Source organism: Balaenoptera ricei, chromosome 7 (assembly GCF_028023285.1).
Source record: "Balaenoptera ricei isolate mBalRic1 chromosome 7, mBalRic1.hap2, whole genome shotgun sequence".
Classification (NCBI taxonomy): Eukaryota; Metazoa; Chordata; class Mammalia; order Artiodactyla; family Balaenopteridae; genus Balaenoptera; species Balaenoptera ricei.
The window spans coordinates 87,017,329-87,035,802 of NC_082645.1; the positions used below are offsets into that span (position 1 = coordinate 87,017,329).

General features: G+C 37.0%; 1 protein-coding gene across 2 annotated transcripts in view; it reads left to right on the forward strand.

Annotated features, from left to right (window-relative positions):
- TRAK2 (trafficking kinesin protein 2) overlaps positions 1-17,792 on the forward strand; it is a 65,969-nt gene extending 48,177 nt beyond the window's left edge. For both annotated transcript variants that reach the window (XM_059928440.1, XM_059928441.1), the window contains 7 exons: positions 407-544; positions 3,053-3,132; positions 3,437-3,634; positions 5,360-5,658; positions 6,988-7,254; positions 11,176-11,281; positions 13,848-17,792. In XM_059928440.1, coding sequence (XP_059784423.1) covers positions 407-544; positions 3,053-3,132; positions 3,437-3,634; positions 5,360-5,658; positions 6,988-7,254; positions 11,176-11,281; positions 13,848-14,526 — 1,767 coding nt within the window. In that variant the 3' untranslated portion in view covers positions 14,527-17,792. The remainder of the gene's footprint in view (positions 1-406; positions 545-3,052; positions 3,133-3,436; positions 3,635-5,359; positions 5,659-6,987; positions 7,255-11,175; positions 11,282-13,847) is intronic.
- Positions 17,793-18,474: the final 682 nt, after the last annotated feature.

Here is an 18,474-nt window from a genome sequence, read left to right on the forward strand (position 1 = left end):
TCATTTACAGACTTCAGAGTTCATTCATGTTCATTATGTTTAAAAATATACATATCTAATATTCCACTAAACTAACTTGACCATAGCTATTATACTTCCTCTATAATTTTTTTTTTTAAGGATAGGAAGCATTAAATATTGAATTGACAGTTATGGTTGTCTCAGCTACATTTCACATTTTTAGGAAATCATGCATATATATAATTCTGGCCAAGACACCCCTAAACCTGGCAGTTTGAAATATATATACTTTCCTTGCTTAGTCTGTTTCAGAGTCTTTGTATTAAATTTAAATTCATAAAATTAGTCCTCTGGATAAAATTTAAACTTATCCCAATGGGATTTTTTCCCCATTGTCATCTTTGAGAATATAATAAGGAACACTAATTGCCATCCTATCTTTCAGCTGCATGAGTTACAAGACAGGAATATGGAGTGTCTGGGAATGTTACATGAATCCCAAGAAGAAATAAAGGAACTTCGGAATAGATCTGGCCCTGCTGCTCATCTCTACTTCTCCCAGCCGTACGGAGTTTTTTCTGGGGTAAGGAACTGAGAAAGAAACTTAAGATTAGATGGTCCTGAGAGTAATATGGTTTCTAATGGTGTAAAGCATCTTGAGAAGAGATAACATGGTTTGTCCTTGTTAATTGAATTTAATTATTGATTTAGGCCTTCATTTGCATATCTGTATCTACCTTAATACTCTTATTTATTGTAGCCTTCCTTCTAACAGTTGACCTTCCAGATTTATTGTATGAGATGAACCCTAAGGAAATTAAGTTTAGGTCTGTGTCCCATAGAGTTACTTAAACTTCAGTCATCCTCCTTACCCTAATCCCACCACATACCACTTATTCGAACAGTGCTCTGAACATCTAAAACCTCTTTTAACAGATCTTGAGTTTCTTGCTATATTTAACTTCAGTTAGAGTGTAAACCCCATGAGAGCAGGAATCATATCGATTTGATTCCTCAATAAACAATCTTTTTTTTTGAAATAAATAAATTAATGAAAACTTCTGAGTTTATTCCCGAATTTGTAATGTTGGTTCAAAGAGTTATTTTAATAATCTAGTTCTTAAACACTTACATGCAGTCCTGTGAAATTTTTTAAAAGACTGAAACTATAAATTATAATAGATTTTCTAGAGAATATTGGGGCAGAATATTTTTTAATTTTTAATTTTGAGGTAATTTTAAACTTAGGATAACGTTCCAACAATAGTACAAAAAACTCATATATCCTTCATCTAGATTTCTCAAATTTAATATTTTACTACATTTGCCATATTGTTCTCTTTTTTTTTCTGGACCATTTAACAGTAAGTTGCAGATAACCCTATTACCCCTTAATAATTCTGTGTGTATTTATTAAAAACAAGGATACTCTCAAGGACATTCTCCTACATGACCACATATAACCATCAACTTCTGGATATTGACATTGATGCAATACTATCACTGTCTCATCCACAGAACCCATTTAAATTTTGCCAGTTGTCCCAACAGTGACCTTTGAAGGATACATTGCATTTGGTTGTTTCAGTCGGGGACAGCTCTTCTGTCTTTGTTTTGTCCTTCATGACCTTTGTAGAATGTCCTCAGTTTGTGTTTGTCTGTTGTTTCCCCACAATTAGATTTAGGTAATGCATTTTCAGCAGAAATAACGCCATGTTCTTCTCAGAACGTTGTATTGGAAGGCACACATTGTCTCTTTTTCCCATTACTGATGATGTTAATTAACTTTGATTGCTTGGTTAAGGTAGTATCTGCCAGTTTTTTCCACTGTAAAGTTAATCATTGTTAATAGTTAATTGAATTAATGTTACTAAATTAACTTTGCATTGATGAAAATTGTCGGATACTACCTTAACCAAGTGATCAAAATTACTATTTTTGGGGTGATACTTTGAGACTGTTTAAATATTCTGTTCCTCATCAAGCCTTTACACACTGGTTTTAGCACCCATTGATGGGGATGTGTCTGACTCAGTTATTACTATGATAATTGCCAATGGTGACTTTTTAATTCCATCATTTTTTCAACTTTTTTTAATTGGCATTCTTTTATGAATTAGAGCTTTTCTGTGTCATTTATTTATTCATTTGTTCATTTGGTTATGTCAGTATAGACTCAGGGATTCCTATTTTAATCAGTGGATTATAATCCATTGTTACTATTTTTTATTTTGATACTTAAATTGTCCCAGATATGGCCAGTGGGATCTCCTTCAAGCTCCTCTTGCCCTTTCCCTGGCCCAGTCCTGGGATCAGCCATTCTCCAAGGAACTCTGGTTATTTTTAATGAGAAATGATATTTAGCATCCAAAATCTGGGTGCTAGGTATCCAATGCCACTAGAGTACCATTGCTTTGAGGTCCTCTCAACAGATAGAGCTAGGAAGTATGTGTAGGTTCATATACACCCACATAAACACGTCTATATCTATCTTTACATTCATACCTATGTTTATATGTATATTTAAAATCATGAGTTCACACCAGTACCTCCAATTCTAGTCACTGTTAGCGCAGCCCCACTGAGCATGACACCCATGCTAGTTGAATCTTCATCCCTGACCAGGGGAAGGGGAAGCTTACTTATTTTTCTTTAACAATTTTTTATATTATAAAAGCTTTACATGTTTATTATAGAAAAGTTAGAAATTACAGAGAAGCAAAAAGAAATTGCTAAATACCATCAAATCCTGACCTCCACAGAATCACTATTAACATCTTGGTTTATAGCCTTTCAAACCTTTTATTTTTGTGTGTCTGCATATGTAATACTTTTATTTATCATAATTGGTTTTTCCCACTGCTTTCTTGTAAAAATATATCATGAAAAAGTAGTTGGTTCTTGTTCAAAAGTTACATTTCCAGAATGTCTCTTTTCTTCCCCTGCATTTTAGCCTGTGACTGTTTTCTTTTATTATAACACCGAAAGTATTGGATTCTGGAAACTCTGTTAAATAATTTAAAGATAGTTTATTTCTCCTAACAGGCTTCTTAGATAATCACTGTTAGTAACATAAAACTCTTTTTCTTAGGAATCTCTGGCAGCTGAGATTGAGGGGACCATGCGTAAGAAGTTGAGTTTGGACGAGGAATCTTCTCTCTTTAAACAAAAGTAAGTTCAGATCACATGTGTTGTTAGTCAACCATTGGGATGGAAATTAAACAGAAGCCATAATCCATAGTGATTGGTATTATGAGATTCAGTAGTAAATCTGCTTACTATTCAGTTTTTTCCTCGTAGTGCTCACATCTGTGAGAGCATTCTCTTGTTCTGAAATTTATTTTCTAATAATTTCTCCAAAACTTCAGAGGCTTTGCAGGGTGGCTTTATTTTTAATTAACTGCACTTACATGTCTCTTTTCTAAAGCACTCCAGTGGTAGGCAGTGGCAATAATGAACACTTTTCTTTTGACAGAGCCCAACAAAAACGGGTATTTGATACTGTCAAGGTTGCCAATGACACACGGGGCCGCTCTGTCCCATTCCCAGCTCTGCTACCCATTCCAGGCTCCAACCGTTCAAGTGTCATCATGACAGCAAAACCTTTTGAATCTGGTTTACAACAAACAGAGGACAAAACAATCCAGAAGAGTAACTTGGAGGAAGATCCAGGGTAAGAAACATAGATTCACACACTCAAATTCCAGCGTTGCTCTGTGCTGTCCCAAGGAAGTTCTGGAACTGTCAGTTTTCATTCAGTAATGATTCCCTGTATCATTATTTGTTAGATCATTGGAGTGAAAAAGTTTAATTAAGTGTATTCAAAATGGAGTTTTCATTGAACTATAAAATTCTTTACTACTTTCGTCTCTGGTTTGGCAAAATTTGAGTCTAAATCTTTGTGTTCAAAGTCAAATTTGTTTGAATCTGTTTGGTCATTGGCAGTTATGCATAGCATTACATGACACTTTCTCATAACCCATGCTCCTAATTTCAGTTGCTTTGGTGCCATTAGGATAAACAATAATCTGGAATACCTATTGAGGAAAACTAGATTGCTCTTAATTTCCTATTTGTTTAAATTTAGATTTTTTTCTGCTCTTTATTAATTCAGTTCATTGAATTTTGTATAACTAGAAATTAAAGAGAATGACTGGAAAGTCCGCTGAAAGTTTTTGAAAATTAGATGTTTGGCATCTGAGAGAAGTCTTTCTTAATGCAGAAATCCATTACCTTTGGTTTTCAATTGTATTGCCTGGTCTTAGGGGTAGATACTATACACACAATAGCTTGATGTTTCAATACTACCTCATTGTACACAGTTACCTTAGGAAAAGATCTAACAAACAGATCTGTGTGAATTCACACATGGAATAACTAAAGCTTGGCTTGCTACTCTTTCTTTTGGTATCAGTTGTAAGATACTGCCAATTTTTTAAATGTTGATAAGTGAAAAACTGTGTATTGCAGAACTATGAAAATGCAGTATTTACAGATCTTGTTGGTTTCTTTTAAATGTTTGTACTATTCATAGAGAATTCTATGGCCTAAAGTTAATTTTTTCACATTTTAATATTTTTGAAATTGTTTCTCTTTTGCAGCTAATGACATGTCATAGTTTAATGGGTAACATTTTTTCTTTCTTAGTACATAAAATAATGGTACCTCTTGCCTTCAATGGTATTATAGATTCAGTGAAATATAATAATATTTAGTTTTTTGACTACCTAAACTGGATTTATAAATGGTCATTATCTGTAGGTTCATAAATTAAGTGAAACAGAAAAGTTAATAAACACAACATAATAAAGTATAGTTTTGCCTATCTGAAGTCACTTGAAGTGATCTATAAAAATATTATATATATGGGCTTCCCTGGTGGCACAGTGGTTGAGAATCTGCCTGCCAATGCAGGGGACACGGGTTCAAGCCCTGGTCCGGGAAGATCCCACATGCCGCGGAGCGACTAAGCCCGTGCGCCATGATTACTGGGCCTGCACTCTAGAGCCCGTGAGCCACAACTACTGAGCCCGCGTGCCACAACTACTGAAGCCTATGCGCCTAGAGCCCATGCTCCGCAATAAGAGAAGCCCACGCACCACAACGAAGAGTAGCCCCCGCTCGCCGCAGCTAGAGAAAGCCCACGCGCAGCAACGAAGACCCAGTGCAGCCAAAAATTAATTAATTAATTAATTAATTAATTAATAAAAAATAAAAATGTTTTATATATATATTAGAGATTTGGGTTTGTTGTTACTATTTCTGTATTCCAGGTATCTAAGAAAAAATATGTGTTTTTAAGATCAATCTCTTGAACATTCACCATTGTGGAAAGGAGAGGTCTATGCTATGCTTATGACCCTCACAGATCTAGTCAGTGAGTGTGTTTTTCCCATAGGAGCGTCCAGAAGTTCTGTCAACCAGAATGCTCTGCAGAGAGCGATTTGGCTACAGCCCTGCATCGCCTGAGTCTGCGGCGACAGAACTACTTAAGTGAGAAGCAGTTCTTTGCTGAAGAATGGCAACGGAAGATCCAGGCTCTGGCTGGCCAGAAAGAAGGGGATAGTGACTGTGGCGTCCCCACAGAGAGCCTTGCCTCCCTCTGCATTGACCAGTCAGAGATCACAGACCTGAGCAGTGCCAGTTGCCTTCGAGGTTTTATGCCTGAAAAATTGCAAATTGTCAAGCCCCTTGAAGGTAATAAGTAAGGAAGGGCTGTTTCTAAGCCATGTTGCTTATTGGCTTTGCCTTCCCCTGGAATTGAGATTTCTCTTGTAATTATAAGAACCCTATGTGCAGAAGACATCTTTATTATCCCTAAATCTTCGCTGTTTGTGTGACCGTGCAGAACTTTGTGGAAAATGAATGAAGAGATTTGCGTTCTCCAAGCCATCAGCTGTAGGTTCTCTTCTACTGATACTGTTTTTATACAAATGTGAGGGAGGAGGAGTAATCTTTTCTTGTCCTTTGCTAAGGAATATCCTTGATAGCAGTTTTCATGGTAAGATAAACAGGATATGATAGATGAATAAAAATAATCTATATGTAATGCTTCATCTCTACCTTCCTTTTCAAAAAAGAGTTCTTTACCCAAAAGATGTCAGTTACTTAGAGATATGTGTGTCTGTATTTTTCTTTTGTTCAGTTCTGTTAATTTCAGGTCAGTTTCTATTCTCTCCTAAGACAGAACTTGAATTCAAAACAGATCTCTTTGTTTTATGGAATATTGACAATATTCAAGTGATCCTCTGCTATTATCATAAAAGAGTCTGCATTAGACAAAATTTTGAGTCAGTAACCTATAAGGACCCCTCAAACTCAAAGGTGCTATAAGTTCGTTTTATTCATTAATAGACAGTACAGATATTTGTCAGAGTTGCCATTTTTAGGATTATATGACTATTAGTGACAGCTAGACACTGCATCTGGTGCAGGTACTTGGGATGATCACTCACCAGCATTCGTAGACAGAAACCATGAGGATGGATCCTCCTTTTTTATCATCTCCTTTGCTTTCCTACTCTCCCTGAGAGCCTGGTGAAAGGAGAGTTGTGAGCACATATGAGTCTTGAGAAATATACAAAAAAAACCATGGTAATTCAAGGTGCCTTTCAACCTAGGAGCCTGGCTTTTGAGTTCAAAGTTCATAGGCATAGTTCCAGGACAAAGGAGTATTGATTTTTGTCACCTGGGAAAATACAACCCGACGTGATATGTATCTTCTTTCTCATCACTGCCTCAGCATCCTAGTTCCTATTAAGGGTGTTGTCTTGGTTTTTTCACCCCTGCTTTAGATTTCCTTTTTAAAGTTAGCTTTTGAAATGAACAGATTATTATTCATACCTTTATCATCTTGTTAATCTTCCACAGATAACTTTAATTTACAAATTTTACCAAAATATTAAGACCAAATAAGTAGTTTTATTATTATCATTACTTTTTTACACATACAGTTTTAGCTTCTTTCAAGATTTAATATTTGTGGGAAATTTAAAACATGTTCCTTTTTTTGGTTTGCATACTCAGGATCACAAACTCTGCACCAGTGGCAGCAGCTTGCTCAACCAAATTTAGGAACCATTCTTGACCCACGACCAGGTGTCATCACTAAAGGCTTTACCCAGTTGCCCAAGGATGCCATCTATCACCTCTCAGATTTAGAAGAAGATGAAGAGGAAGGTATCACTTTTCAGGTTCAGCAACCTCTTCAAGTGGAACAGAAGCCATCAGTATGCCAGCCAGTAACAGGGATCTTCCTGCCGCCCATGACTTCAGCTGGTGGTCCAGTTACAGGTGAGAAGAGTGCTTGGTTGAGTGTAGTCTAGTAACCAGTAGTACTTTGCTTTCTGCATAACTGTGTGGTCAGCTAACTGCCTCTATATAAATCTTACTGGAGTATACTCAGTCTTGAATATAAGACAATAAAAATCTATAGCATAAGTGTCCCTTCTAATTCTCTCCACTTCTTAGCCAACCTGCATAAATAGATAGGCAGAGAGAGAGCAATTCAGCCAGTGGTTCACAAAACTTTTGGACTCAGGATCTCTTTACACTCTTAAAAATCGTTAAGAATTCCAGAGAGTGTCTGTGTGGGTTGTATCTACCAATATTTACCTATTAAAAATCAAAACTGAGAAAGTATAAAAATATTTATTAACTCATTATTTTAAAAGAGTTACATGTTAACACAAATAATATGTTTTATGAAAAATAGCTGTATTTTTTTAAGTAGTTTACAAAGTGGTTTAGTTTTCCAATTTTGCAAGTCTCTAATTTATGGCTTAACAGAAGATAGCAGGATTCTTGTGTCAGCTTCTACATTCAGTCTATTACAATATGTTGTTTTGGTTGAGGAGTATGAAGAAAATACAGCCTCTCCATCATCAAAAAGTCTACAAATAATAAATTCTGCAGAGGGTGTGGAGAAAAAGGAACCCTCCTACACCTTTGGTGGGAATGTAAATTGGTGCAGCCACTATGGAGAACAGTATGAAGGTTCCTTAAAAAGCTAAAAATAGAACTACCATATGATCCTGCAGTCCCATTCCTGGGCATGTATTTGGAGAAAACCATAATTCGAAAAGGTACATGCACCCCAGTGTTCATTGCAGCACTATTTACAATAGCCAAGACATGGAAGCAACCTAAATGTCCATCAACAGATGAATGGATAAAGAAGATGTGGTACATATATACAATGGAATACCACTCAGCCATAAAAAAGAATGAAATAATGCCATTTGCAAGCAACATGGTTGGACCTAGAGATTATCATACTAAGTGAAGTAAGCCAGACAGAGAAAGTCAAAAATCATATGATATTGCTTATATGTGGAATCTTAAAAAAATTGATATAAATGAATTTATATACAAAACAGAAATAGACCCACAGACATAGAAAACAAACTTATGGTTACCAAAGGGGAGAGTGGGGTGGGGAGGGATAAATTAGGAGTTTGGGATTGACATATACACACTACTATATATAAAATAGATAACCAACAAGGACGTACTGTATAGCACAGGAAACTATACTCAATATTTTGTAATAACCCATAAGGGAAAAGAATATGAAAAAAATATATATATATATTTATGTAACTGAATCACTTTGCTATATACTTGAAACTAACAGAACATTGTAAATCAACTATACCTCAATAGAAAAATAAAATGAAATAAAAAGAATTTGAAGTTTAAAAAAAAGAAAGGAAATACAGCCTCACACAGATACATGGTTGGAAAAGGGAAGAGTATTTTAATAGCCTCTTCAGGTATTTGTGGATATTCTTTGATATTACACCAAAACTTGATAAGTTGTAGTTTCTTTAAGGTTTGTAGCAATGTGAATCTAAAACCCTATCAGTGAACTTTTCATACTTTGTTACATTAAAATCTATTCATCTGTCCTGCTCTTTGAATGCATCTTTTACCCATGCATGATTTTGTTAACATAATGCATTGGTCATTTGGAAAATATTGGTTCACTTAGTTATGCAGATCTTCCAAATGTTGACCCATTTCATTATAGAATATATTAAAATCATATAATATCACCACCTGTCTCATTGGGTAAGTCTTTTAGTATTAGGAAGCTTTCAAGCTCTCAGCGATGGATACAAGTCTACCAAAACACTTATTTTCACTTGAAAACTCAAATTTTGTCACTGGCAGTGAATCCTGTCAGCTATTTTCTTGAAGAGACAGGCTCACTACATTCTTTTTCAAGAAAATGTTGCCAGATATCCAAGTCTGAATAACTGTAGTTTTTGTATTAATTGTTCTTTCAGGTAAAAATGGTGTTCTGTGAAAAAATGTAAAAATTGCATATGTGCTTTTCCTCTAGATAACCATTGTATCTCTGTATAAAGCAGAGTGCTTAATGCTTACTTCCCATTTCATCACACAGAATATTAAAAAGATTCAAGGGTCAAGTTTTTTTTTTTAATTAATTAATTAATTTATTTTTGGCTGCGCTGGGTCTTCATTGCTGTGCTGGGGCTTCCTCTAGTTGCGGCGAGTGGGGGCTACTCTTCATTGCGGTGCGCGGACTTCTCATTGCAGTGGCTTCTCTTATTGCGGAGCATGGGCTCTAGGCACGCGGGCTTCAGTAGTTGTGGCATGTAGGCTCAGTAGTTGTGGCACGTAGGCTCAGTAGTTGTGGCTCACGGGCTCTAGAGCACAGGCTCAGTAGTTGCGGTACACGGGCTTAGTTGCTCCGCCGCATGTGGGACCTTCCTGGACCAGGGTTCGAACCCGTGTTCCCTGCCTTGGCAGGCAGATTCTTAACCACTGCGCCACCAGGGAAGCCCAAGGGTCAAGATTTTTTTTTTTTTTTTTTAAGATTTTTTTTTTTAAATAAATTTATTTTATTTTTATTTATTTATTATTTTTGGCTGTGTTGGGTCTTCATTGCTGTGCACGGGCTTTCTCTAGTTGTGGCAAGCCGGAGCTACTCTTCGTTGCGGTGTGCAGGCTTCTCATTGCAGTGGCTTCTCTTGTTATGGAGCATGGGTTCTAGAGCACGCAGGCTTCAGTAGATGAGGCGCATGAGCTCAGTAGTTGTGGCTCGTGGGCTCTAGAACGCAGGCTCAGTAGTTGTGGTGCATAGACTTAGTTGCTCTGTGGCATGTGGGATCTTCCCAGATCAGGGCTCGAACCCGTGTTCCCTGCATTGGCAGGTGGATTCTTAACCACTGCACCACCAGGGAAGCCCCTGGCAGGTGGATTCTTAACCACTGTGCCACCAGGAAAGTCCCCCAAGGGTCAAGATTTAATAAATAATTTTTACCGCTTCGTCAGGACATTCTGATATGAATTTGGCTTTTTTTTTTTTTTTCCCTACTGTAATTGGACAATAGTGATGAATACTAGTATAGCTTGGTGCCATTGCCTTGATTTGTGCTACAGAGCCAGCAGCTTTACCCACTATTACTTTTGCACCAGCAGTGCAAGTGCCAACCCAGTCAAAAAGGCAGATAGCATCTTAACATTGATATGAAAGTAGTTTTGACCTGTAGACTCCCACAAGGTGCAAATAACACTTCGAGAACCATTGGAGTAGATAGTTTGGCTAGAAAGATTGGATGACTAGTTCTTGGTTTGGTTTTTTTTTCTAATGTATTTTTTCAGAATGTGTTTTTCTCTTGTTTCTAAGCTATATTAAATCCTTTTGAATTACGGTTTTAAATTATTGAAGGATTCAGCTATATACTAACCAGTGGATACTAATACAATATGTAGGGCTTCCCTGGTGGCACAGTGGTTAAGAATCCACCTGCCAATGCAGGAGACACAGGTTCGAGCCCTGGTCCAGGAATATCCCACATGCTGCGGAGCAACTAAGCCCGCGAGCCACAACTACTGAGCCTGTGTGCCACAACTGCTGAAGCCCACACGCCTAGAGCCTGTGCTCCACAACAAGAGAAGCCACCGCAATGAGAAGCCCGCACACCGCAACGAAGAGTAGCCCCCACTCGCCACAACTAGAGAAAGCCCACACGCAGCAACAAAGACCCAGTGCAGCCAAAAATAAATAAATAAATAAATTCATGGGAAAAAAATACAATATGTATATTTCATTTCTAGATTCGGGAATTTTTGTATAAAAGACAACAGATAAATGCTGTGTTATTAATAGTAATGACGAACTTTTTACATTATTAACCTAATCTTTCAATTTTGTGTTTGATTCCCTAAAACTCTCTACTTCAGTTGCAACCTCAAACCCAGGAAAATGTCTGTCCTGCACAAACTCAACATTCACCTTCACCACCTGTAGGATATTACATCCTTCTGATATTACTCAGGTTACCCCCAGGTAAGAGGGGCTGGGCAATTTGAGGCCTTACTTCTTTCCTCAACTCTGTTTTCTTGAATTTCTTTTTTAAATTACTGTCATTTTAATTCCCAGAATTTTAATTAATGTACTGTGATAATTTGTCTTTAGAATATTTTCACCTTGTATTTTCTCATTTGATCATTATAACTCTTTGAAGTAGACAAGCCAAGCGAGTATGTAGTGTCTAAATGAAGAAAATGAGGCGTAGAAAGTTCAGGTGACTGGTCCAAGGGCAGGCAGGTAGTAAATGACTCACCTGAAACTACACCCAGAGTTAGCCAGACTGCAAGACTGGAGGGGCTAGTCCTCCGCACAAGACTGCCCTCATTTCTGATATGACCTGCAAGTTCAGGGGGTTCCCAAAACCATGCTCTTGTTTGATAAATTTTCTAGAAGGACTCACAGAACTCACTGAAAGCCGTTATGCACGTGGTTACTGTTTATTACAGGGAAAGGTTACAGGATAAAATTAGCCGAAGGAAGAAACACATAAGTCAGAGTCTGGGAGGGTTCCACACATGAAACCTCCCTGTCCTTAGGAGTCATTACTTTCCTGGCATCAGTGTTTGACAGTGCACACAGAGTATTGCCAACCAGGGAAGCTCACCCCAGCCTTAGTGTCCAGATTTTTTTAACTGAGGCTTCACTGTGTAAGGCATGATTAATTGATGACCTATATAGCTATAACTCACTATAACTATAATAACTCACCTCCAGGTCCACTGACGCAAAGCTTCCACCCTAAATCACATGGTTAGTCTTCCTGGCATGGCCAGTCCCCATCCTACAGCTTTGGGTGTGGCCAGGTCCACTCCAGGATCTAGTGTGGCCAGGCTCCATCCTGAACAAACACACTTCTAGCAGCCGTGGCATAGATTACCTCCCAGAAGCTGAGGGCAAAGCCAGAACCCTCTGGGAAGTCGAAATTATTTACTACACAGACTAGAGCAATAAGCAATATTGCTGAAATTTCTGTCCTACCAATTCCAAAAAGAATCTAAGGCAATTTCCAGAGATATGTAGAACTTTGCAGGATAATGTTAACTAGAAGTAGAGAAGAAAAATGAAGCAAAAAAGAATCAAGAGTAAGGATATAAAATGGATAGAGGAATACACCTAGTGTATAAATTGTACTATAAAGTCTTACATACTTGCTAAGTAAGGTGAGCCATGTATTTGAGTCTTAGCTTTCTAGCTGCCTGTGTGGCGGGAAATAACATTATGATTCACAATGTCTGTAAGATAGAAGCAAATTGACTGTTTAGGGAAGCATTTGGGTGGTATCCTATAAAGACCTCAGTAAAGTCTATAATAAACAGGCATACCTGCAATTTTTCTACATTGTTCTTATAGTCAACAAGATAGCAGGTTTTATAAAATTGGTTCCTGAGGAGGCTCTCGATACAGGTTGATACCATCATTTGGTATGGTAGTGACATGAACAGTTTGGGAAAAGACAGGCAATTCTACAATAAAGTAGGACCAGGGAGGTGGGAGACTGGGAATACAGTAGACAGACTACATTAGAACCAAGGAGTCGAAGTTGTTTGCATTTTGCTTCTTTAATACAAGTTGGTACTTTAGAAAGTTTATTTATTAATCCTAAATTTGCATCTTGTTCATAATCTTTATAAATCTTGATATCTAGATATTCTGAGTATTTTGTGTTAAAGTGTAAGTTTATGTATTAAATGCTGGTAACATTTGTTCAAGGGGGAATAATTTGCTAAAGAAGTACCTTCTCCATTCTATCACCATTTCCTTGAGTACATGATTGTTTATTTAGTTTTTTTTCTTTTTAACAAAGCCTAGAATAAGAAGAAAGATTCTAATAGCTGTCAAAGCTTTTAATTATTTTTAATTTCCCAGAAACCCATGCTTTAAGTCAAGATTGAGAAAAATTCGTTCCATGGGTATCCTTATACTACTATTGTTTGGAATTAACATTCTTGGAAATTTAACAATTAGAACTTTATTCTCAGTAATATAAAATTGACAGATTAAAAAGAAATGTGTCTCCTTAGAAAAGCATCTTCGGTTTAATTATGAAAGATTGTATTTTCTAAAAGGTTGAAGAACTGTTAAATCACGGATTATTGTCTCTTGATCTCTTGATAAATTTCACTTTATGGAATGGATATGTTAATAAAAATTTCTAAAGTTTACTTTCTTCAATATTTAAATTTCTTTGATTTTTTAATCATAAAATTTAGTTGTATTTCCACAGATACATATTTTAGAGCTAAAATTTAAGAATAATAAAGTAATTATTTGAGAATAATAAAGTTATCTAAGTACAGTAAAATCATATCCTATGAAAAGAAATATGTTTCAATAAGTTAATGACTAAATTACAAATTACAAATAACTAATCATTAAAGTAACACATCAAAATTTTCATTCCTCAGATACTGACGTGTTACCTGTTCCTCTATATTTACTGTGGATAACTACTGTAATTACTTTAAATGCTGACTTGGGATTACTTTTTATTCTTAAATTCTCTCTCCTGCTTTTTTTTTTTTTTTTTTCTTTCTATGTAAAGCTCTGGCTTCCCTTCATTATCCTGTGGAAGTAGTGGTAGCAGTTCATCAAACACAGCAGTGAATTCTCCTGCTATGTCCTATAGACTCAGCATTGGTGAATCCACCACCAACCGACGAGATTCCACCATAACCTTCAGCGGCACCATGAGCTTGGCCAAACTTCTACAAAAGCAAGGCATCTCTGCTAAAGCATACCACAGCCCAGTTTCAGAGAACCCCCTCCTCCAACCTCTCCCTAGAGGCCTGGCTATCCCTTCCACACCACCAAATTCACCGTCTCACTCACCTTGCCCTTCTCCTTTGCCCGTTGAGCCTCGAGTGCATCTCTCTGAAAATTTTTTGGCCTCCCGACCAGCTGAAACATTCCTCCAGGAGATGTATAGCTTGAGACCGTCCCAAAACCCTCCTGATGTTGGCCAGTTGAAGATGAACTTAGTGGACAGGCTGAAAAGACTGGGGATAGCCAGAGTGATCAAGACCCCTGCAGCCCAGGAAAATGGAAGAAGCCAAGAGGCAGAAAATGGTCTTCAAAGACCAAACTCTGCTGTCTATTTAAATTCAGGTAGCAATTTATTGAGTGGACTGAGGAGGAATCAGAGTCTTCCAGTCATGATGGGTAGCTTTGGCACCCCAGTTTGCACATCATCACCCAAAATGGATATCCTGAAGGAAGACTGAGGTTCAGCAGTTGACTGACCTCTTATACAAGTTAGCACATGAAGGAAAGATTTGCACTGATACATGTAGTCTTGTCTGAGAGAAAAGGAATGTTGCAGAAGGGTTGTGAATGTGGGAAGGGGAAAGTGGAAGAACGGAAACAGAATTGGCATGAGGTCTGTCTGATAAATTGAAAGTATAAATGAATGGGTCATGAGTGTTTGGAAGCAGAGAAAGAAGAAATGTTTAATGCTGTCTTCCAGTTGGTATTTCTTGTCTTGAAAATAAAAAGTGACTAGAAAATAAATTCAGTAATATTGGAACATACCAGAAATACTGAACTTGCTAGCACATTTACTTCTGGTGAGCATAAGCAGGGAGGACCCAGGTTAGGAGATGGGAAAAAAGAAGGAGCAGCTTTGACCGTTAACCTTTAGAAAGCTGTTCTAGAAGGTTGCTGGAGTAAACTCAGTCTGTTACTGAGACAACAGTGAGATGGCTTATCTGCTGGCCCCTGTTAATGTCTGGTTAAATTACACCTCCATCAGAGAGTATGCTCACTGCATTATCAAACAAGGAATTTTACCTTTTTCATAAGATCAGACTAGTGGAGACTCCCTTTTTGCTTTCTGTTTTCAGGCCTTTGAGCCACTGGGATCCCAAACATAATCCACATTCCTTTTGCATTTGTGATTAATAAGGGTTAATTTTTTTAATTTGTATTTTTATACAATACCCCCCCAAACAACATGAGTGGGGGGTAGGAGGGATTTACTTTAAGAAGGAAAATATGGGTACATCGGAACCAAGGAAACTTGTTTTCAGAATATTTTTTCTGAATAAGTGCATTGGCCAAGGTGTATGAACATAATTACTGTACATGTCTTTCAAATTTCCTTGGAGGCTGGATGGGTTAAACCAGAAGTGCAATCAATAGGAATTAGAGAATGTTGTGTATTTATCTCTGTGAGTTTTTTTGGAAGGAAAGTTGGTTGCAACTAAACTTTTTCGAAAATGTGCTATGCATACTTTTAATGAAAGATGACATATATTTGCACAAAAGTTCTCAGGCACAGCAAATTATTATAAACTGAAGTAAAACCCAGGTGCTTTCTTTGAGATTATGTTTTTTTAATATAAAATAATATTAAAACATCTGCCTTTTTCTTCATATCCGCAGAATTAGAGAATGAACTTTTTTTAATGGGAAAGTCAAACACTTTTGCTTTTTCTCTGGGATTCCTTTTTTCTTTTTTTTAACTATGTGAAATGGCAAAGTGAAACTCTGGGATTAGGTTTCAGCTTTCAGCAGTGTGACGCAAGGGTTGAATTGGGAAAAAACAGATCTGTTTTCTGAGCATTGCTGACTGAGGTCTGCTTCTCATCAGATGACATGGCTTTATCTCGGCCATGCAGTTGAGAAAGAAATGCTGTTACATGAAAGGCATTATGGAGAGAAGATGAAGGAGGGGGCTAGTTCTTTTTGAAAATGGGAGGCGTGTTACTTGATCTTTTCATTGCTTCATTAGCAAATGTTTTGCTCCTTTGTTCTTAAACTGAAAGGCAATTTTCTGAAGAATTCTTGATGGGCATGTTACTCCTGTGGCTCCCATCCATACACCTATTACAAGCCAGAGGAGGGTCCGTCTCTCCTCTTGAGCTGCCTCTCCTTCGGGAAGAGCTATGTGCTCAAAACACACATGCAAGAGTAAAATGTGTGAGTTTTCCATGATTTTTAGAATCTTTTAATAAAACTCTTCTAAATAAATTTCTTAAAAACAAAAAGTGTCCTCTCCCCATTCTCTCCCCCTTGCTCAATCATTCTGAAATCAGCAGACCATACACAGAGATGTTCAGAAAGGATTCCAGCTGGTCTGTAAGTGAACGCACATGTCCCTGAATGTGGACCAGAAGAATTCCTGATGTTTAAATTTCTAGAATATTCCAATTCACATTTTAAATGATATTTGAGTTTCTACTTCATAAAGTAACTCTGGGGTGCTTATTTTAGACAATTCTTTAAGCTTTTTATTTATTCTCTAAGAAAGTAATCTTCCTGTACCAGTTTCCAAGAGACATCAGGAAGTAGGAAAATATAGGGCCAGAGAGTAGTACAAAGTGTTAAATTATCAGATTTTATGTATATTATATAAACAGCTATAAATTAAGCTAGATTTTGGAGTGTTCTGTATAATTAGTATACTTTTAAAATGACCGAGGCTAAAATGATCACTTTGGAGGCAGGGCAAGGGTGTATTCACAGCCACATAAGCCTGTCTGATTAAAGAGAACCAGACTTTGGTTTTTGAAAATTAAATTGATATTGCTGTTCCACCAGAAACACAATGATTGGAAACTGGTGCATGCTCATCTCTAGAAATGAATCCTGTTTTGAAACTGGGTTTTGTTGTTTTTGAAATTTCCACCTAAAATCATTTTTTGTTGAGAATGAGAATCTCTATTATAATGAAATTGTGTGTAAAGTATAGTAAGAACTGGAGCCTTGTAGCAAGTTCCTTCTTAATTTATCTGTTATGTTTTAGCACTGTTCACATTTTAGTTTTTCTTTATCAACTGTGTATGTACTTTAATGCCAGTATAGGGAACTCTGATCTTTTTTTTTTTTTCCTTCTGAAGGGTCTCAGTGATTATACCTCAGGTATTTCTGAGTATCCTATTATCTATTAGGAGGGATACCTTCCCTGTGAACTCAGAATTAAAATTTCTCCTGAATTATGATGATCCCAAATCTTATGTAAATAGCCATAGGCATGGGTCTTGGAAAAAATTTAATGACTATTGTTAAAGTAGTTTTAAAAAAAATTTTGTACTATATGTCCTTGATTTGACCTGAATGAACAGACTTTGGCAAAGGGAGGAAATAAGTTAAAGGCAGCTCACAACAAGAGCCTGTTCTCTATAAAAGGTGTATTTTATACAGTATTGAAAGCCTGTTATTTTTTCTGACCATTCTGGTACACAATTAGTACTTGTTGGTAATAACATTGACTTTTGACACCTGGAACTAGAACTCTTAGTGTTTAGTAGCCCACTCCTTTGATGTCAGATGCCTGCAAGCCTGTACTCCAAGTACAACACAGCAGCATCTACACTGAGTGGTTGCATAGCCAGCACAGCTACCTGGGAGTGGCATGGTGCCCTCTGGGGCTGCCAGGGAGATACTGTAGTTTGATATCTGGGGCTTGACTTTGTCAAAGAGCTCTTTGTGCACCTACCTTTGCTCTGTCAAATGTTAATCAGATAATAAACATGAGTATCTTCTTAAATTTTCATTTGTCTTTCTGTGTTTTTGTCCCAGTTCTTTTCACAGGTAATCCTGCATTAAGTCTTTCCTTTCCATTATGTTGTTTGTGGTACAGAAAACAACTCTATTTGTCAAAACAACACAAAACAAACCAACAATAGTCATGAGTAGTAAACATCTTATTCTATTTTCTTAGATTTTTAAAAATAGAATAGCCATATTGTTTCCTCAGCAAAGTATCAGCAACAAAAAAATAAAATCTAAAGTCAATGCAGACCTTTAATTTGAAAAGACTCAGGAAGCATGAAGCGATTCATTACCTATAGCCCACAATTTACTACTGATACTCTTAGCTATTTTGAAACTGTTTCCAAGAAATTAAATTTGAGAATTGTTGGATTCTAACAGAAAAGTTCTTTGATGTTCTCTTTTCTCTCTCACAATTTAATTGCTGTATTTTTTTAAACTCATTTAATATCCATTTAGTAATACGGAGATTGGTTCAAGATAGCGGAGTAGAGGGACATGCACTCCCTCTTGCTGGAGTACCAGAATTGCAACTAACTGCTGAACGATCACCAACAGGAAGACACAACTCACCAAAAAAGATACCCCACATCCAAAGACAAAGGAGAAGCTGCAATGAGATGGTAGGAAGGGCACAATCACAAATCAAATCCCATAACCGCTGGGTGGGTGACTCA